The sequence below is a fragment of the Chiloscyllium plagiosum genome, chromosome 6, assembly GCF_004010195.1.
Source record: "Chiloscyllium plagiosum isolate BGI_BamShark_2017 chromosome 6, ASM401019v2, whole genome shotgun sequence".
In the NCBI taxonomy this organism is placed as follows: domain Eukaryota; kingdom Metazoa; phylum Chordata; class Chondrichthyes; order Orectolobiformes; family Hemiscylliidae; genus Chiloscyllium; species Chiloscyllium plagiosum.
In genome coordinates, this window is record NC_057715.1 from 67,732,146 (window position 1) to 67,754,566 (window position 22,421).

The window sequence follows — 22,421 nt, forward strand, 5'->3', positions numbered from 1 at the left end:
GACTGTATGTATGTTTGGGGTGAGAAAGGAGGAGGCAGTGATTAAGAAGGACATACATTCAACAATCAAAATGTGCCGAATTAATTCATTTTGGGGTGGTAGACTGATGCAATACATCCCATATTTCCTGGGTTGCGGGAGAAAAACGATACAACACTTCTTCTCTATCCATTGATGCTGCTAAAGTGCATATCTGAAGATGTTGAAAAAGATTGCTGTTGGCTGTGAGATCCTCCAAGTATAATCAAGTTAAACTTAAAGAAAAGCCACTGGGTAAACTTCCAAATAATGGCTGATACCTGTGAATCTGTACTGCACATGCAATTAATGATTCAGAATACAGAAGAAAAGATTTGTGGGAAGAAAAATATCTATTTTAATATAAAAGCAATCTTATAAAAACAATTCACCTTCTAATGAAACAAAAACAGAAAATGCTGGAAGCATTCAGCAGGTCAGATAGCATCTTGCCAATAGAAACAGTTAAAATTTCAGATTGATGATCTTTTGTCAAAACCATAAAAAAAAGGACACAACATTAAATTAATGCTATAATGAGGTCAGGTGCTGAGTGACCCTAGCAGAACCCACTGCGAGTTTCCAATAGCAGATTATTGCTTCTTAGTAGCATTGCTGATGAGTCCTTCCACTATATTTGACTGATGATTGAGAGTTGACTGATGGAATGATTTTTGGCAAGATTAGTTTTGTGCCACTTTTTGCCTAGAGGACACATTGTTGGGTAGATACCAGTGTTGCAGCAGGACTGGGACAACTTGGTTAGTGGGGTAGCACAAGTCTCCAATACTTTTGCCAGAATGCCATCAGGTACAATAAATTTTGTGAATAGAATAGGTATACCTGAGAATCATCTCAACCACGGTGGAAGGAAAGCCTCAATTGAGGAGAAAGAGATCTGTAAAATGCTTATCATTTGAAATATTCACTGATGTTTTTCTGTATAAATATTGTTAACGGGGATAAAATTTTAAAACTTTCTATTTATACTTTCAATTCTAGCATGAAAGCATTTTCCTTTTGTACTTATGCTGCCAAGTCTCTGGAGGGGGACTTTGGATACATATGAGCAATGAATAGCAGGCTCCCGATCTGGAGGAGAAATCCTCTACTGACTTCTAATGAGAGCTCATTGATCTATTTCTCTTGCTCTAAATGCTATCTGTCCTTTTGAGTATGACCAGCATTTTCAGATTTTATTTCAAATTTCCAGCATTTGAAGAATTTTGCTTTGGGTTTATTTCAGTATTCATGTGCTGCAGTGACAGAATGAAACTTTTAACTTTGAAGAGTAACGTACCAATTTTCACACTTGGATCTTCAATCTTTTAATACATATAAAGTATAAATGGTCCATTCCTAATTTCATGCATGGTGGTTCAGTGGTTAGCACTGCTGTCTCTCAGCCCCAAGGAACCGGGTTTCATTCCAGTCTCAGGTGACTGTGTGAGTTTGCACATTCTCTCAACTGGTTGCTCCAGTTTCCTCCCACAATCCAAAGATGTGCAGTTTAGGCAAATTTGCTATGATAAATTGCCCACTGTATTCAGGGATGTTAGGTTAGGTGCATTAGTCTCTGGTAAATGTAGAGTAATAAGGTAGGGGAATTGGTCTGCATGGGTTACTCTTCGGAGAGTTGGTGTAGATCTATTGGGCCAAATTACCCGTTTCCACACTATAGGGACTGTACGCTAAAATAAACGCGCATGCCCAGTTTATCCCTTACTATTACGGGAGCGTAACACGCATGCGCTGCGAATCCGGCCCGCCCACCCATTAATAGCTCACTGCGCCTGCTCCAGGTCTTTTTGATTACTGTCCAATGACAATGGCTCATCTTCTAACAGAAAAGCACATTTACCCCGGTGAATACTGTAGAATGTTATTTTTTCAAAAATCAGTTCAGTGTCCAGCCCTTTTTCTTCATAATGCCGTTTGGGGTGAGAGGTTACCTGTCCCGCATGCGCACTGCTGACTTCAGTAATGGCTGCTCGTGGCAGGAGGTTGTGTGCTTTTCTCCAGAGATGTTCCGGGTGTTCGATGGCGATGAATGTTCCTACTCCTGTCAGGATGTCCTTAGTAAGTGCTCGGTTTTAATGGTTTTCGTGGCCATGTGTAGCGCGGAATCAGACACTTTTAGTTTTCGGGGGAAGAGAAACATTCCAAAGTCGGCTGCTCCTGATCTGTTTACTCACTTCGTTCCCACCTTTAATAGAAATGACATCGGATAGAGGGAGGGGCTCATCCTGTCCATGCCGACCCAAAAAGACACATGCCCTTCTAATCCCATTCTCTTGTACATCGCCCATAGTCCTGCAGCTTATAGCACTTAAAATGTAGATCCACGTGCATCTTAAGAGTTTGGGTTTCTGTCTCCACCACGAACTCAAGCAGCGAATTCCAGCCACCCACCCCACCCTCTGCATAAAAAAAAAGTTTTTCCTCACGTCCCCTCTAAATCCTTCTGCCATTTAGTTTGAACTTATGACCCCTGATTTTGGAACTCTGTCAAGTGAAATAGGTTCCTCCTGTCTACTGTATTTCTATCCCTCACAATTTTATACAACTCAATCATGTCACTCCTTCTGTGTTCCAAGGAAAACAAACCCAACCTCGCCAATCTCTCCTCATAGCTACAGTTCTCCAGTTATGACAACATTCTAGTAATTCTTCTCTGCACTGTCTCTAGAGAAATTATGCACTTCCTGTAATGTGATGACCAGAACTGCACGCTCACTGGTGTCTTGCACAGTTTCATTATATCCCAGTTTTTGTATCTAGTATTTCTGCCAATGAAAGGGCATTCCATATGCCTTTTTTTTTAAACAACCTTATCTACCTGTACTGCTACCTTTTAAGGACCTGTGCATTTACACACCAAGATCACTCACTTCATCACCTCTCAGTAAACTTCAGTTCATTGTGTATTCTCTTTTACAGTTTGGTCTCCCTGTATGTATTACCTCACACTTATCAGAGTTGAACTCCATCAGTCACTTTCCTGTCCACTTTCTAATGTTGACAGAATTGTGATCCTGTTGTAGTTCTTTCAACTCGGAGAAAATGAGGACTGCAGATGCTGGAGATCAGAGTCGAAGAGTATGGTGCTGGAAAAGCACAGTCAGTTACGCAGCATCCAAGGAGCAGGAGAACTGACATTTCAGACATAAACCCTTCAGGAATTCCTGATGAAGGGCTTATGCCTGAAATGTCGATTCTCCTGCTTCTTGGCTGCTGTCTGACTGGCTGTGCAATTCCAGCACCACACTCTTCAACATAGTTCTTTCAACCCCCTGAGTTGTAACATCGCTGTCTCAAACTACAATCCAGAAATTTTGAGCACAAGTGCTCAGAGAGTCTTGCACCAAGAGTGTGCTCTTGGATGAGATATTAAATTCAGGCTTCGTCTAACTTCTAGTAAAAGATTCCACCCTCAATGTTCTATCAATGGCAAGGGAATTTTACTGCAGTCTGGTATTTGTGGGGAGGCAAATGCTGGTACCATGTTCTTTTCCCTAACTGGGTCTAAGGGTGAAAATAGAGTTAAAGTTTTGAGTCTGGTGACTTTTCTTCAGAACTGAAAAGTCATTGGATTCGAAACTTTAACTCTGCTTTCTCCTCACAGATGCTGCCAGACCTGCTGAGTTTTGGCAGCAGTGTCTGTTTTTGTTTCAGAGTTCCAGCATCCATAGTTCTTTGTTTTATATTATTTTCTAAAGTGTATTAGTTTATAGTGATTGAGGATCAATCACTGTTGAATCTTGACAAGAGGCTCTTATCCTAACAAGATGCAATTCATTACATGAGAGCAATTGGGGACTGGTTACATTGTCTTAGTAACAATGACAAACAAACGAGGAAACCTGTCAATATAGTATTCACTCCATGACCTTCAAAGATGTTCTATCTTATCCCCACCCAAGCTAGTTTGACATCATCTGATTAAAGTATAATGCAACTTCCAACATTAACTCTTTGAGAATAATTCTTACACAACAGTATCCTGATGAATATCGCAAAAATGACTTGCTGGTCTTTTAAGTTCTGTGTTTCTTTTTCCCTCTGTTTAACTGATTTCCTACATTGCAACATTTATAAAAGATACAATTCATTTGTTGTGAAATAGTTTAGAATGCCCCACAAAGAGAAAAATGCTACACAACTTTAGGTTCTTCCACTTTTACCTGTGCTGAACCAGCCAGTGCAACATCAGAAACTTGACATTGTCACCATGTGTTCCCCAGAGATCTATTTTTGTCGTATTTACATATTGCATCTTACTGCTGTCTGAAAACAGGAAATCTGCTCAGATCCACGTAGTAAGACCTTGTTCTGTCTCTGACAGTGATATACTGCCATTGCCTTTCCTGTCTTTAATATTTGTGTGTAAAATCCTTGTTATTAGTAGAAATCCAGTGTAAGAAATGGGTGGTACTTTCCCAATGAACGACAGTGATTCAGTTAGTTTGTAATGATAAGAGACCCATTGGAATCAGCATTAACTCTATTTCTCCCTCCACAGGTACTGCTGACTCTGCTATGCTTCTCTAGCACTTTATTTTGATTTCAGATTTGCACTATTTTGCTTTTTGTTTTCAAATAAAATCTGACAGTCATTTTGTACAGTGCCCTAGAATGAAAGGGTTATCTGATGAGGAAAAGTTGGTCAGGGTGGGCATATATCTTTTCTAAGTTTAGAAGAAGAAAGGTGATCTTTTGAATCATTACGATCCTGAGAGGACTTGAAATGGTGGATTCTGAGAAGATATTTTCTCTTGTGGGAGACACTGGAACACTGGGTCTCCTATTTAAGATGCTGCAGATAGCAAGCAGGAGGACACGTGCTCTGTAGTGCTGAGACTGATGTATGCATCAGAATTTATATAAAAAGGATACGGTGGTCCTTGTGTGATTGCAGGAGCTCAGTATAATCAGTGTATGACCAGAAAATATGGATGGCAGGCAAATATATTTGATAAAATAATAAGAGGAGGTTAAGTAATCAATTCTTTAAAGTTTATGTTGAGTAGCCATTTTAAAATTTGTATGGATCTGCTTGTTAAATATTGAGTACTAGTAAGCATTCTGTAATTGGTCAAAAAGTTGTGCATGAAGCAACAGGAAGTACTGGAGCAGGGAAATATATTTTGGTTGCTTTTGTGCTTAGTATTATTTGCTCACAAAAGTTGTTGCTATTAGGGAAGTTGTGTTTTGCTGTAATTTGGTTTGCTGAATGCATACAAAGGAGTAACTTTTGATTTGTTGGCTTAATTGAGCACAGCAGTTTCTTCGCTAAACTAAAAAAAATCAGAACTGCAGATGTTGGAAATCAAAAACAACAACAGAAATTGGAAGGAAAACTCAGCAGGTTTGGCAGCATCTGTGGAGAGAGAGCATAGTTAATGTTTTGGGTCCAGTGACCCTCCTTCAGTTCTCCACAGATGCAGCTTGCAGTGTTTGTCCAGCAATTTTTGTTGTTGCAGCGTTTTTTGTGTCCATTTCTGGTCTATGAAACCAGACAAACCAACTGCTGTTCACTTGGGCATCAAAAATAATCCCTGCCCATTTGACACTCCAATGTAGTCGTAGAGTCGCACAATACGGAAGCAGACCTTTTGGTCCAACCAATCCATGCCAAGCATAATCCGAAATGAAACTAGTCCCACCTGCCTGCTTTGGGCCCATAACCCTCCGAACCTTTGCTAATCATGTATCCATCCAAATGTCTTTTGAACATTGTAGTTGTACCTGCATCCACCGCTTCCTCAGGAAGTTCGTTCTACACATGAACCACTCTTAGGTAAAAAAAATTTGTCTCACGTCTTTTTTTTTTAAAATCGCTCTGCTCTCACCTTAAAACTCCCTAGTCTTGAAATTCCCCATCTTAGTGAAAAGACAACTACCATCAATTCTATTTATGCAAAATGTGTATCAAAATTGGGAAAGGTATCCCACTGATTAGAGCAATATGACTATGTTAGGGTGTTCCTTGCTAAATCACACTTTCCAGCTAATGTCCAGACCCGTCCATCACCATCTCTGGATACATCTTGTCCCATTGGTTGGACAGGTAGCATTAGACAGTGATATACAATCAGCTGGGGCTGGGGCTGGTGCTGGGAGTCATAGAGTCATAGAGATGTACAGGATGGAAACAGACCCTTTGGTCCAACTTGTCCATGCCAAGCAGATATCCCAACCAAACCTAGTCCTATCTGTCAGCACCTGGCCTGTATTCCTCCAAACCCTTCGTATTCAGATACCCATCCAGATGCTTTTTAAATGTTGCAGTTGTACCAGCCTCCACTTCCTCTGGCAGCTCATTCCATGCGCGTACCACCCTCTGCATGGAAAAGTTGCTCCTTAGGTCTCTTTTATCTTTCCCCTCTCACCCTAAACCTATGCCCTCTAGTTCTGGACTCCCCCACCCCAGGGAAAATACTTTGACTATTTATCCTATCCATGCCCCCTCCTGATTTTATAAACCTCTATAAGGTCACCCCTCAGTCTCTGACACTCCAGGAATAGCAGTCCTAGACTATTCAACCTCACCCGATAGCTCAAATCCTCCAACCCTGGCAACATCCTTGTAAATCTTTTCTGAGCCCTTTCAAATTTCAAAACATCTTTCCAATACTTTCAAGGAGCTATGAACCTGCACTCCAAGGTCTCTTTGTCCAGCAACATTCCCTAGGACCTTACCATTAAGTGTATACGTCCTGCTAAGATTTGCTTACCCAAAATGCAGCACCTCGCATTTTTCTAAACTAAACTCCATCTCATATTCCTCAGCCCATTGTCTCATCTGATCAAGATCTTGCTGAAATGTGAGGTAACCTTCTTTGCTGTTCACTACACCTACAATTTTGGTGTCATTTGCAAACTTATTAACAATACCTCTTGTGCTTACATCCAAATCACTTAAATAAATGAAGAAAAGTAGAGGACCCAGAGCTGATCCTTATGACGCTGCACTGGTCACAGGTCTCCAGTCTGAAAAACAACCCTCCACTACCATCCTCTGTCTTCTATCTTAGAGCCAGTTCTGTATCCAAGTGGCTAGTTCTCCCTGTATTCTGCGAGATCTAACCTTGCGAACCAGATTCCCATGGGGAACCTTGTTGAAGGCCTTACTGAAGTCCATATAGATCACGTCTCCCACTCTGCCCTCATCAATCCTCATTGTTACTTCTTCGAAAAACTCAGTCAGGTTTGTGAGTCATGATTTTCCATGCACAAAGCCATGTTGACTATCCCTAATCAGGCTCTGCCTTTCCAAATATGTGTACATCCTGTCCCTCCGGATTCCCTCCAACAACCTGCCCACCATCGACGTCAGGCTCACTGGTCTATAGTTCCCTGGCTTGTCCTTACCACCTTTCTTAAAAATTCTGTATTATGGATATTTTTCAAGATGTCACCATCTATTTCCCTACATTCTATGTTTGCCATGTCCTTTTCCACAGTAAACACTGACGCAAAATACCCATTTAGTATCTTCCCCCATCTCCTGTGGCTCCACAAAAAGGCTGCCTTGCTGATCTTTTGAGGGGCCCAATTCTCTCCCAAGTTACCCTTTTGTCCTTTAATGTATTAGTAAAAATCCTTTGAATTCTCCTTAACTCTATTTGCCAAAGCTCTCTCCTGTCCCCTTTTGCCCTCCTGAATTCCCTCTTAAGTCTACTCCTTCTGCCTTTATACTCTTCTTAGGATTCACTCGATCTATTCTGACATATGCTTTCTTGGGTTCTTGATTTTTGGCTCTGCTTCGTACATCGCAACATCATGTCAAACATGGGCAAGAAAATATCCTGATTGCTAACTGTTTCTCTCTATGCTGGACCTCATTTAGAAGATGTACTTAGGTTACCAAGAGCACAATGTGCTTTAGACAGGGATTTTTTTAATAGATATTTTTATTAGAAATTTAACATTTTGACAAGTTTACAAAAGTAAACAAAACTCTCAAGTACAAACATTGATATACAATTAAATCTTAAATATATAATAACCAAAATTTAACAAAAGAAAAATACCGAGAAAGAAAAAAAAAACAAAACTCAACTAACTATTAATCTAACCTACAACTAACCAGAGTATATATTTAAGTCTCTTACATTATTTAAATAAGAGAAAGAGGAGAAAAAACAACAAAAAAACAACGGATAACATAGAAATTGGGTAGTGAGATACATGCTCGAAATGTGTTAACATCAAATGTAACAAAACCCGTATTCGTGCAGGATTCCTCTCCCAAGGGGCCAGCCAGGTTCGTAATCTCAATTAAATAAAAGCCCTTGTTAGGATAGCCAAAATATCTGTATTCATATAATTCAAGAAGGGCTGCCATATTTTATAAAATAATTCGGTCTTTTGTGCACCATATTTGTAAGGAAGTCAAGGGGAATACATTCCATAATTAATCTGTGCCAATTTGAAAGTCCAGGGGGGCCCTCAGCCACCCAGTTTACCAAATTATTTTTCCTTGCACAGAAAGAGAGAATAGAAAATAGTCTCTTCCCATGCATATCCAGGGAGGGAAAGTTCGAAAAGCCCAAAAGGAGAGATACAGGGTCCACTTCCGTTCCTAAAATTTCTGTCAGGGTACTTGCTACTTTAGTCCAGTACCTATGGACCGGTCATAAGATCCGTAGATAATGTACAAGAATGACCACCTCTGTTTTACATTTGGGACACATTGGAGATGCTTCTGCCTTAAATTTTGCCAATCGATCTGTTGCTATATGGGCCCTATGAAGTATCTTCAACTGGATAGCCTGAGTTCTGTTACAGATGGTGATTCTTCTGGCGTTTTCCCAAATGTCATTCCACGTTTCTATAGAGATTTCTAGTCCCAATTCCAGATCCCAAGTTTTAAGCAGATTGTCCATATCTCCCAATACTTCATCATGTAGTAAATGATAAATAGTACTGATGGAGGATACCCCCATTGGTCGTAGTACTCTACATTCTCTATCTGATTTATAAAGACTATCTAATAACGTAGTCTTCTTCTGTATATAATCTCGAATTTGGAAGTATCGATAGAGGTCTCCATTAGGTAATCCGAATTTCTGACGCAGCTGTTCAAAAGACATCAGAACCCATCTTTAAATAGGTCCCCTAGACATGATACCCCTGGATCTCCAGAGTTTAAAAGTGGCATCTGTAAACCCCGGTTGAAATCCCCATGCTCCCACTATGTGAGTTGCCCTCATTTTGCCGCATTATATTCCAAGCTTTAATTGTGTTTAGTATTATAGGGTTTTTACAATGATCCGTAATGATTTTCCTCTTGTCTGAAAAATAAAAGGTTAATAAGTGGGCATTTTACTTGAGAAGCCTTGATGTCCAGCCAGATTGGGTCTTGTCTGATCCACAATTAATCAGCTATGTAACTTAATAGGGAACTTAACTGATATTTCCTAAAATCTGTGATGTCCAATCCTCCCCTTGCCTGTGGCAGCCGTAGCTTCTTCAGCTTAATGAGGGGCCGTCTATGATTCCAAATAAAGGAACCCAGCCAGCCATATAATTTACGTAGTGCCAGCCTCGGCAGCATCACCGGAAGCATTCTCATAGGATATAGGAAACTGGGCAGGACATTCATTTTAATTAGTGCTATTCTACCCAGCCAGGAAATTGGAAGGTCTCCCCATCGCTGGAGGTCCTGCCTTATCCTCTCCAGTAAATGCACAAAGTTAGCCTTGTATAACTGACCAAATGCTGGGGTAATAAAAATGCCTGAATATAAGAAACCCTCCAGGGACCAACAAAAGGGAAAATGGGATCCGTCCACTAAGTGGGGTATCATAGCAAGGCCACCCATTGGCATAGCCTCCGATTTTGAGAAATTAATTTTATAGCCTGAGAATGCGCTACATGTATTATTAACTTGGATTAAGCGAGGTACGGACATCAGAGGATTACTGAGGAATAGAAGAACATCATCTGCATAAAGGGTAATTTTATGTTTACCTGTACCAATCCTCAGGGCCGTTATATTAGGATCAGCCCGTAAAGCTTCTGCTAGTGGTTCAATTATTAGCGTAAATAACAATGGCGAGAGAGGACATCCCTGACGGCAGCCCCTACCCACACTAAAGCTATCCGAACCTAATCCATTGGTAACCACAACTGCTTTGGGATCACTATACAATGTTGAGACCCATTTGGTAAACACCTTTCCAACGCCAAACCTTTCCAATGTGTAAAACAAATATGACCATTCAACCCTATCGAATGCCTTTTCCTCGTCTAATGAAACTACTACTCCTGGTATCTTTCCCTGATGGCAGGCTTGGATCATATTCAAAACCCTTCTAATATTATTGGATGATCTACAGGCCTGAATAAACTCCGTCTGATCCTCTTTTATGATATGTGGCAGTACCCTTTCTAGTCTCAATGCTAATGTTTTAGAAAGGATTTTAAAATCTACATTTAGCAAGGATATTGATCTGTATGATGCACAATCTTCTGGATCCTTTCCTTTTTTAAGGATAAGAGAGAGATTTGCCTCTGTCAGCGAAGGCGGGAGAGAACCCTGACTATATGCATAGTTATACATGTCCATAAGTGGACCAGCCAATATTTCTGTAAATTCTTTATAGAATTCAGCTTGAAAACCATTTGGGCCAGGTGCCTTACCGCTCTGAAGTTGACTGATTGCATCAAGTATTTCTTGGGCTGTTAGGGGAGCATTTAAGACCGATACCTGTTCCGGAGTTAGGCCCGGAAAGGTCAAATTTTTAAAAAATGATTGCATCCTCCTAGTCCTGTCTTCACAATCCTGCGATTTATATAAATCAGAATAAAATTTTCTAAAGATTGCACTAATCCTTTTATGATCATGAGTCAAAATACCTATACTTTCCTTGATAGACGTGATAGTTTGAGGGGCCTTTTTTTTTCTTTGCAAGAAATGCTAAGTATCTACCCGGTTTGTCGCCAAATTCATATAACCTTTGTTTTGCGAATAATATTTCCCTCTTAGCCGTTTGGGTAAGCATAGTGTTTCGAGCAGTCCTAAGGGCCGTAATCCTTTGCAATTTGAAGATAGAAGATCTATCAGCGTATGCTGTTTCAGCTGCTTTTAAGCGAGCTTCGAGCAACCGCTGTTGTTCTCCCTTTAATTTTTTCTGGGTCGCTGAGTAGGAGATGATCAAACCTCACGTGTAAGCTGTGATGGTCTCCCACATCATTGATGGGTTGCTAGCCATACCTAAATTAATTTCTAAAAAAGTTTTAAATTCTTGAGAGAAGTGATTTACAAATTTACTATCTTTCATCAGGAAGGGGTCCATACGCCAATGTCGAGGGGATGTCCCGTTGTTCCTCGCCTTGATTTCCAAATATACAGCAGCGTGGTCGGAAATTGCTATACTACCTATTTTACAGGATGATATGGAATTTAAAAATATCGAGGGGGCGAAAAACATATCAATTCTGGTATGACATTTATGTGGATTGGAATAAAAAGAAAAATTTCTGCCCTGTGGATGAAGACCTCTCCATAAATCTACTAATCCTAATTCTTTGTTCAGATCCACCAATTGTCTAGATCTGGGAGATACTCCTGCAGTACTCTTGGGAATCCTATCTATTTCCGGATCCATGATACAATTAAAGTCTCCCCCTATAATTTTATGACGGGCACCAAGAGCCATCAATTTTGAGAAGGCTTCCGTTATAAATTTGAAGGGATGTGCTGGGGGGGCAGTACAGATTTAAAATCCCATATTCCTCTCCATTTATAAGGACTTTAATCAGAATATATCGTCCAGATTCGTCTTTTATCTGATATTGGATTTTAAAAGGGAAATTCTTCTGAATAAGAATAACAACTCCCCTACTTTTTGAGCTAAAAGCAGAAAAAAAGGCCTGATCAAATCCACCCTGTTGTAATTAAGTGTTCTTTATCCAATAAGTGTGTCTCCTGTAGGAGAGCTATATCAATCTTTTCTTTCTGGAGATTTTCTTCCTTTTGACTGACGAATTACTCCCCTTGACATTCCAGGTGCACCACTTAACCAACTGATCAAATATAATCGTCCGGGCAAATCCGAGACCCCTCGGGAAGGGAAACCCTATCCAAAATATCCCGTGCATAGAGCATATAAAATTCACAAAAATAAACGCTCTCTAATACACTCGCAACAGTATAATACAAAACTATTTCTAAATAATAAAAAAAAAATTTAAATGGAGATTTTCCCCCTTGTTCCCAGGGGGTGTCACTTCCTTTCCAAAGGTCCATCGTATCCTCTCCCAACCGATGCCCCACCTTTGACCCAGGCGCTCCTCAATAGGATAAGGAGAATTCAGGTATAATACAAAGCTAGAGTTAACAGTGAGCACCCTACCCCCACCTCTCCTACCCACCCACACCAACACCTGGATATGTTTGGTAATGTTAATACCATGTGTAAACATATATAACTATAAAATTACAACCTCAACAAATAATAATTAAATATAATAATACAAAATAACAAGGGAAAAACATCCATTATCTCTTACAATTTATCTAAGAGAGTCCAAAAATTCTTTAGCCTTTTCCCGCGATCCGAAGTTATACACGGATCCTTCATGGTTAAAGCGTAGCGTAAGGAGTACTGAATATTTAAGTCCCTTAAACACTTCTTCGCCTCATCGAATGCCTTCCTCTTTTGGACCAGAGCTGGGGAAAAGTCCTGAAATAACATAATCTTGGATCCTTTATAGATAATGGCTTGGGAATCTTTTCCAAGATTTCTAGAGGCTTCTAGGAGTATCTGCCTCTCCTTATAGCTCTGCAGCCAGAACAGGACCGGGCGGGGGGGCTGGTTCGAGCGGGGCCTGCGTATTGCTACCCGGTAGGCCCATTCCACCCTTACCCGGCCTGATCCAGCCTCCAGATTTAAAAGCTGTGGCAGCCACTGCTCGAGGAACGCTGTAAGTTGGCTCTCTTTATCCCGTTCGGGATGGGCCAGCAAACGAATATTTTTTCGACGACCTCGATTATCGAGGTCATCAATGTGATTCTCTAAGGTCCGGACCCGATCCTCGGTCGATTGCGCTGTAGTTTCGGAGGTCGCGGCCTTTAGCTCTGCCCCTCCGACTCGACGCTTGATTTCTTTAATGTCTCGGTCGTGCTTTTGCAGCGCGACCGAGAGTGAGTTCCATCGACTTCGGGATTCTTCAATAAAAGCGTCGCTCTTCACATCCAGTTTAGAGATCATTTCCACGAGGCTTGCCACCGTAGGCAAGTCCCCCAGGGCGGCTGCGGACGCCTCTGCTGCAGCTGGAGAGGGTGGGGGAGGGGGTTCCTGCTTGCTGAGAGCTGTGGGCTCCCTTCCCTTTGGTCATTTTTACTAAAGATTAGATTGTTTAAATTTAATACTAAGCAACTAATTAAATTAAACAGCAATTTTAAATGATTTGGTGTGTGTGGTGGGGGTGGGTGGCCCACTTTGCCCAAGTCTTGGGAGGAGCACTATAGACTCAGCCTTGTTGGGTCGCCGCCATCTTGGATCCCCCTAGACAGGGATATTTAATACCCATAGGCAAGTAGGGCTCATTTGCATTCCAGCTGGCTGATCTGAAAGTACAAGAGTTGTAGGCCTAGTCTGGCAGTAGTGACAAGAACCAACAAGAGCGATAAATCTACTTCATCCTCAACAATCTGCCCATCACCGATACATTAGTTCCTTATAGGAATAGTACTGATTACTGCATATGCTTAGAGAAGACTAATTCCTAATTGTTGTGTGTATGACCATCATACTAAATTGGATTAATTCCAAATAGATAGAATTGTTCAAAATTGGGAAACCATGAGTTTGAGAGTCTTCAATCCCAATCTACAGTTGCATTGCCTGGCACATCCTCCACTCTACCATTATTGTCAGACTGGGAAATCAGCCGTAATTCAGAGATGTGTGGACCGTACATCAAGGACAGCACCAAGCTTACCTAACATTGAGAAACCAACAGGGTGAAGCTACAACACATGACTAGAGGCATGTTAAAGAGAAAGCAACATGCTGCAGACAAAACTAAATGATCCCACAAATGATGGTTCAGGCTATTGTTCTGCAGTCCACCATATCTAGCTCTGAATGGTAATGGAAAGTTGAACAGTTAACAGGAGAAGAATGAATTGGGAACTCAGCTTATCAGTGCAACAGACAAGAAAGAAGTGTTTGGGGCCATCTTCACCCAGAAGTGGATAATTCATGTCATCCTTCACCTGAAGTTCCCAGCATCATAGATACTAGTCTACAGCCAACTCTGTTCACTCCCCATGCTACCAAGAAACAAGTGAAGGGACTGGAAAGGCTCTCTGTGATGTCAACATTCTGGTTTTAGTACTGAAGACTTGTGTGCAGGAAATAACTGTGCCCCAGGTCAGACTGTTCCAGTACAGTTGCACCAGTAGCATTTTTTCTGAATGTGAAAAATTTATATACATCATGTCCACAAAAAAGGTAGGATGAATCTAATCTGGCCAATTACGGCTCCATCAACCTTCTATTGATAATCGGAGAAGTAATGCAGTTTTTATTGACGATGTTATCAAGTAGCACTTATTCATCAATACCTTGCTTATGGATGCTCAGTTTGAGTCCACCTTGGCTGCAGTCTACGTAAGAACCTCTATCCATGCAGAAAAGTTAAATTTTAGAGATGAAAGCCCCCACTTTAAAGTAATTTTTATCTCAAAATGTACTTTATTCATAAAAATATCTTTATACACATATATGGTCTCTAAAGCAATTTGCTTCTGCACAGTAACAGCATGTAGTCCTTGGACTGTGCCAGTCTGCAACACTTGCTCGAGGTCAATTCCTTCCTCTGGAAATCAGTAGGTGTTGGATAGACCAAAGTGTTTTTCAGAGTTGTCAACAAAGTAATCCGCAGGCTTCTATCCAAGCTTATTTGCAAAGATTGACAAAGTGATGGGTCAGAAGGACTCCAGAGGAGACTGAGCAATTCTGTGAAATACTTCAGATGTTGTGAATGTGTTCAACACAAACATGTAATTACTAAAATGCAGCCTTGCTAGTCTATGGGAGGCACGTTTGAGGTGATGGTCTTGCGTGCATGTGTGACTGTTATTTTTAAAAAAGCTAACTTATACCTATTCTCTTGTGCCAATTTAAATGTGTCTCGGAAAGTAATGCTTTCCTTTTGCCATAGCAACAAGTTTAATGGAGCGGTCATGATTGACAATATCATCTTCTGTATGAGTCCAAATAAATAAAGACAAACACAGATTACATATTACCTTCTATGACTGCATCACCTGATAAAGGAGTTAATGAGAATGGTGAGGCAAAGAAACCTGGGAAATTTAGAAAGGAGCACTCATTGCCATCTAGATGGGCACAAATTGGAAGATGGAAGTGTGAGATATTGAATTCTAGGTCCCTTCACTAACCCACTCTCAAACACTCTGTTTATTCATTCATAACTCCTTTACTAACCTACTCACAAGCGAACAATGGGTTGCGGATTCATTCATAAAATGCAGTTCTGCAGTATATTTTACTATCATAAGGTAGACTAAATTAAAACAACCCTTTCTAATCAAAACAATCCTTTCAAACCCATTACTGCATTTTCATACCTTATCAGCCCTTGCTATAAGCAGTGTTTAGGTTAATTTACCTCTGAATAAGTGGAGTGTATTCAGAACAATACCAATCCCACCATCATGTCTCCACAAAAGATTATAATATTAACCAACCCTTACCAATTGTCTGTTGGACATGAATAGATTACAGAACACCAAATATTTTCCCCAATTAGTATATATTTGTTAGATACCTTTTTTTAAACTGGGCCGTTATCCCTTTAAGAAACTAACTGTCAAAACAGCACTTAAGTGAAATTGCGAGCGAGTGAAACTCTCACCGGCAAATAATGAACAAATCTCTCAACCTAGCTGCAGTAAACAGTTTAATATCCTTTTATTTTTAGTACAGATAATTTCTAACTTATTTAGAGCATTTATGCCTAATATTTTATACTAACATTTACCAACTAAAACATAGAAGGACTAACACCACTTAATTATGCAAGCAGGTAGGTTTACAAGGTCTGTCTTATCAGGAGTAGCAGCCGGCATTTAGCACATGGTTAATCCATCTCCTGTTTTCCGACAGAAACCCCTCAAACCTATGTGTTCTATACATAAAATAGCCTAACACAATAGGAATGGAATTTTAATATATGTAAGAACTGTGTACAAAAAGGCTATTGTAAGAATTGTATTTTGGGATTCTATAGCCACCTTGAACTTGTGGTACTGTGGCTGCTGAATAAAGAGACTATTTCATCACTTACTGATTTCTGTTCTTATTTGAACATGATCCCTCAGAAGCATATTCAAAGACTTTTCAGAGTAAAGGAAGTTTGGAGATGTGACAATTTACAAGAGTAGAGGGATCATGGGTAGGTTTTTAAGATAGCAGATTTGACCTGAATTAGACAGAAACTGACAAGGAATATTTTTAAAATGTGTAAATGTAAAATTATTGCCAAAAGAGCATTCTGAGAAGTTAGGAATGTCGTAACAGACACAATGAATATAATCTGGAGTTTTCCAATAAAATTGGGGGCTTTCCAAGAAAAGTGGATGCTAAATGTTTGAAAGAAAAACCTTGATTTTTGAAGTCCCTGTTTTGGGTAAATGTAATGCATTTTTTTTTTGCCCACAGCAAGTTGATTTTGGTGAATGACAATTTGTTTTCAGGAGAATTACTCTTTCAGTCGAACATTGAATATTATGAAGGTTCACAAGACCGTATGTTTATAAACATAATTATAAACAGAAATAGAACATTTGGACCCTTTCATCTGCTGTGCCATTCAGTAAGATCATAGCTGATCTGGGTTTTGATTTGCGCATTTCTGTCTACTCCCAATAATCTTTTGATTTCCTTGCCTGATAAGAATTCATCCATCTCTGCCTTTAAAAATTCAATTCTGAAGATCTGGACCCTGGTGGGGTGGGGGTGTCCCTCTGTTCCATGATCGGTCTGGTTCTTTAAGACTTCATTCTTTATTTCTTCATATGGCAGGCACAGAGCATCCGGAAAAACAGAGGTTATGTACTTCCGTATTCTTTGGAGGAGCTGCACACATGGCTTAACACAAAGACATTTTGATACGTTTCTTAAAGGAGGGCATAGGCCATGATCGTATAGTACCTTCAAACAATTGCCAATCAATACATGATACTGCTTTATTTGACAGTTACTTGGTTCCCAGGAAATATCATTGGACTAACTTTATTTTCCAACACCCTATCTCACTGACCGAGCCATTGCACCTGCATCTGAAGGTCGGTTAGGATGGCCAGTAAGGTCTTAACTAGTTGAGTTATTTCTTTGCTTTAAAGGGTGCATTGTCTGCTAATCTCTATTGAAGCAGACAGTAGTTAGTCACCAATGCAGCTTTAGCAGAATTGTCAGTTTGCAGCCTAGAAGCCATTTTGTCATGTTATTTGCATCGAGAAGCCATCTTGTTGCCACCTAAGTTATTAAGAGCATCTGTTAAATGGTTGCCCCTGACAAGGACTAGTCACCTCAGCCTGTATTCTGCTTTCAGATCCTCAATTACATTGCCTGCACCGCTTTGAGGCAGACACTGCTTAAATGTCATGCAACCTCTTGAAAGGGAGAATTGATCCTCATTCCTGTCCTAAAAGGGCAACTTCTTAGACCGTAAAGTCATAAAATATAGGAGCAGAAGTAGAGCATTCAGCCTCTTAATTCTGCTGTGCCATTCAGTGATATCATGGCAGATCTGATAATCCTCAACTCTACTTACATGTCTCTTCCCCACAACCCTTAATTCCCTTTATTGATTAAAAATCTATCTAAACCTTCAGTGCACCTAATGACCTGGCCTTTGCAGCCCTCTGTAGTAAAGAATTCTACAGATTGACTACACCTCATTTATGTCCTAACTGGGCACCATTCACTTTCTTGTAAGCCTTAATTTTTCTGGTTAACTGGGGTTGTCTCATTCCCTTTCAAGAATCCTCTTTTCTCACTGGATTATATCTTTGAGCCATAAACCATTTTCCTAAATATTTGCCATTATTCCTCAACTCGTCTTTGCTGCTAAACTCCTTTCCCAGTCCATTCTAGCTAGCTCTGTCCTCTTTCCTATGTAAATACCCTTCATTAAGTTTAGCTGCTTCTGATCCAAGTTTCTCCCTCTCAAACTGAATGCTAAATTCTACCATGTATGGTTGTTAGGAGAAAGTGAGGGCTGCAGATGCTGGAGATCAGAGCTGAACAAATGTGTTGCTGGAAAAGCGCAGCAGGTCAGGCAGCAGGAGAATCGACGTTTCAGGCATAAGCCCTCATTCCAATCTATATGAAGCTTAAGGTTACCCATGATTGCTGCATTGCTACAGTTAGTGTATAGCTACTGTTAGGGAGGTGCTACACACCTAATAGTGTCATCTTCACAGCGTTATTTCTTACCTCTATCCATACAGATTCTAATTGGGCAAGTTGTTGGAGGGAATACTGAGGGACTGGATTTACACATATTTGGAAAGGCAAGGACTGATCAGGAATAGTCAGCATGTCGCTGTGTGTGGGAAGTCATGACTTGATTGAGTGTTTTTTTTGAAGAAGTAACAAAGAAGATTGAGGGTAGAGCAGTGGACGTGATCCACATGGACTTCAGTGAGGTGTTTGGCAAGGTTAGATCACATGGAACACAGGGAGAGCTAGCCATTTGGATACAGAACTGGCTCAAAGGTAGAAGACAGAAGGTGGTGGTGGAGGCCTGTGATCAGTGGTGTCGCACAAGGATTGGTGCTGGGTCCACTGTTTTTCATCATTGATATTGACTATTTGGATGTGAACATGGGAGGTACAGTTAGCAACTTTGTAGATGACACCAAAATTGGAGGTGCAGTGAACAGTGAAGAACGTTACCTCAGAATACAACGGGATCCAATGGTCTGAGGAGTGGCAGATGGAGCTTACTTTAGATAAATGTGAGGTGCTACATTTTGGAAAGGCAAATCCGAGCAGGACTTATACGGTTAATGGTAGGATCCTGGGGAATGTTGCTGAACAAAGAGACCTTGGAATGCAGGTTCATAGTTCCTTGAAAGTGGAGCTTCGGATAGAATAGGATTGTGAAGATTATGTTTGGTATGCTTTTCTTTATTGGTCAGAGCATTGAGTTTAGGAGTTGGGAGATCATGTTGCAGCTGTACATGACATTGGTTAGATCACTGTTAGAATATTGTGTGCAATTCTGGTCTCCTTCCTGTTGGAAGGATGTTGTGATACTTGAAAGGGTTCAGAAAAGATTTACAAGGATGTTGCCAGAGTTGGAGGATTTGCGCTATAGGGAGAGGCTAAATAGGCTGGGGTTGTTTTCCCTGGAGCTTCGGAGGTTGAGGGATGACCTTTATAGAGGTTTATAAAATCATGAGGGGCATGGATTGGGTAAATAGCCACGGTCTTTTTCCTGGGTTGGGGGAGTCCAGAACCTAGAAGACATATGTTTAGGGTGAGAGAGAAAAGATTTAAAGGGTCCTAACAGACAATGTTTTCACAGCGGGTGGTGTATGTATGGAATGAGCTGCCAGATAAAATGATGGAGGCTGGTATTTTTAGATCATTTAAAAAGGCATCTGCATCAGCGTACATGAATAGGAAGGGTTTAGAGGGATATGGGCCAAGTCTTGGCAAATGGGACTAGATTAGTGTAGGATACCTGGTTGGCATAGACAAATTGGACTAAAGGGTCTGTTTCCATGCTGTATATCTCTAAGACTCTATAACTACCCTGTAATGCTGCCATTTCCTTTTGCTTTGCAACCCTACATTTCCCCCCTCATAATGATCCACTCCCTGCTTTTTAATGATGTTTTAACTTGCTAATTGGTATTCCATTTTGGATACAGATGAGGATGATGTTTCCTCTGTAAAGTACAAATGGTATGGCAGAGCAATAGCAATAAGGACAAGACAAGTGTTTTTGAACTGTTGATGTGACTTGGAGTTATGTTGCCTTCCTGGCAAAAGATGTTTTGGAACAGCTGCAGTGCATTATTCTGAGAAGGGATGTTCCGCCAGAGGTCGTGGTCCATGTTAGTACAAATGACTTTAGATTTCAGGGATGCAACCATTATATCTAAAACATTAGACTCAGGTTTAGTATTTGCGACTCGGAGTAATGACCACAGAAATCAGAGAATTGAGTGATTGGAAAGCTAGTCTAAGAAAGTGGACATCAAACTTGCAGGGCAATGGGACTTCCCATGGGGAAGGTGGGACCTGAACAGGAGTGGAAGAAAAATCCTCACAGGCTAATTCTGTTTGGGAGGATTTGAACTGAATTGACGGGATGGGCACATGGAGTCATAAGAGTCGCGCAGCACAGAAACGGACTGTTTGGTCCAATGAGTCTATACAGAATATAAACCCAAACTAAACTAGTTCCATGTGCCTGCTCCTGGTCAATGTTCCTTCAAACTATTCCTATTAATGCATTTATCTAAATGTCTTTTGAATGTTGTGACTGTGCCCGGGTCCACCACTTCGTCCGGAAGTTCATTATACATGTGAGCCGTCCTGTGTTTAAAGAAAACCTTGTCCTTCATGGCTTTTTAAAATCTCTTTCCTCTGACCTTAAGAATGTGCCCCCCAGTCTTGAAATCCCTCAACCTGGAGAAAAGACACCTACCATTAATCATATCTGTACTCCTCAAGATTTTATAAATCTCTATAAGCTCACCTTTCAATCTCCTATGTTCCAGTGGAAAACACAGTGGAGAGTTTACAATTGATTTTCATAATTGCAAATTTCCTCAGGATCCTTGATGTCATCCTCAGTCACATACTGCCTTGATATCTCACTCTTAATCTGAGCCCCTGTGTTACCTCTTTTGTTTATATCAGTAGGTCATGGTGTTGGACCCTTTCTTTCTAACTGAAACCTTTCATACCTGGCAACGTCCTGGTAAAGCTTAAAAATGTGTTGCTGGAAAAGCGCAGCAGGTCAGGCAGCATCAAAGGAACAGGAGAATTGATGTTTCGGGCATAAGCCCTTCTTCAGGAACACATTTTTAAGCCCTGATCTCCAGCATCTTCAGTCCTCACTTTCTCCTAACATCCTGGTAAATCTCTTCTGAACCCTCTCAAGCTTAATAATAATATCTTGAAGACAAATTCAGATCGGAAAATAGAAATTTAGTGAGTTACTCTTAAAGATGGAAGAAGCAGACATAAAACATTGGCAACGTTGTGGCTGTACAGGATGTTGGTTAGGCCACTTTTGGAATATTGTGTGCGCAATACTGGATCCCCTCCTCTCGGAATGATCTTGTGAAACTTGAAAGGGTTCCGAAAATATAAACAAGGATGTTGCCAGGGTTTGTGGGTTTGAGCTATAAGGAGAGGCTGTTTTTCCTGGAGCTTCAGAGGCTGAGGGTTGACCTTCTAGAGATTTACAAAATCATAAGGGGCATGGATAGGATAAATAGATAACGTCCTGAAGATAACATCTTCAGGATGGTATTGGACCTCAAGAAAGAGACTTTGTAGAGTGCCTCAGAGATAGATTCTTAGAGCAGCTGGTGCTGGAGCCGACCAGGGAGAAGACAATTCTGGATCTGGTATTGTGTAACGAACCAGAATTGGTCAGAGACCTCGAAGTGAAGGAGCCATTGGGAAGTAGTGACCATAATACATTAAGCTTCAATCCGCAATTTGAGAGGGAGAGGGTACAGTCGGAAGTGACAGTACTTCTGTTGAATAAAGGGAACTATGGAGCTATGAGGGAGGAGCTGGCCAAAGTTCAATGGTGCAATACCTTAGCAGGGATGACCATGGAGGAGCAATGGCGGATATTTCTGTGTATAATGCAGAAGTTGCAGGATCAGTTCATTCCTAAAAGGAAGAAAGATCCCAGGAGGAGGCATGGGCGGCCATGGCTGATGAGGGAAGATAAGAAACATATAAAGTTAAAAGAGAAAAAGTATAACATAGCAAAGATAAGTGGAAAAACTGAGGACTGGGAAGCTTTTAAAGAGCAACAGAGGATTACTAAGAAGGAAATACGCAGAAGAAAAAGGAGGTACGAAGGTAAACTGGCCAAGAATATAAAGGAGGATAGTAAAAGCTTTTTTAAGTATGTGCAAGGCAAAAAATGGTTAGGACTAAAATTGGGCCCTTGAAGACAGAAACAGGGGAATATATTACGAGGAACAAAGAAATGGCAGAGGAATTAAAAGGGTACTTCAGATCTGTGTTCACTGGGGAAGACACAAGCAATCTCCCTGAGGTAACAGTGGCTGAAGGACCTGAACTTAAGGGAATTTATATTTGCCAAGATTTGGTGTTGGAGAGACTGTTAGGCCTGAAGGTTGATAAGTC

General features: G+C 40.7%; 1 protein-coding gene across 1 annotated transcript in view; it reads left to right on the plus strand.

Moving 5' to 3' along the window:
* The first annotated feature begins 1,847 nt into the window (after positions 1 to 1,847).
* Positions 1,848 to 22,421, plus strand: part of mrps9 (mitochondrial ribosomal protein S9) — a 108,290-nt gene continuing 87,716 nt past the window's right edge. The window contains exon 1 of the mRNA XM_043691746.1: positions 1,848 to 2,097. Coding sequence (XP_043547681.1) covers positions 2,002 to 2,097 — 96 coding nt within the window. The 5' untranslated portion in view covers positions 1,848 to 2,001. The remainder of the gene's footprint in view (positions 2,098 to 22,421) is intronic.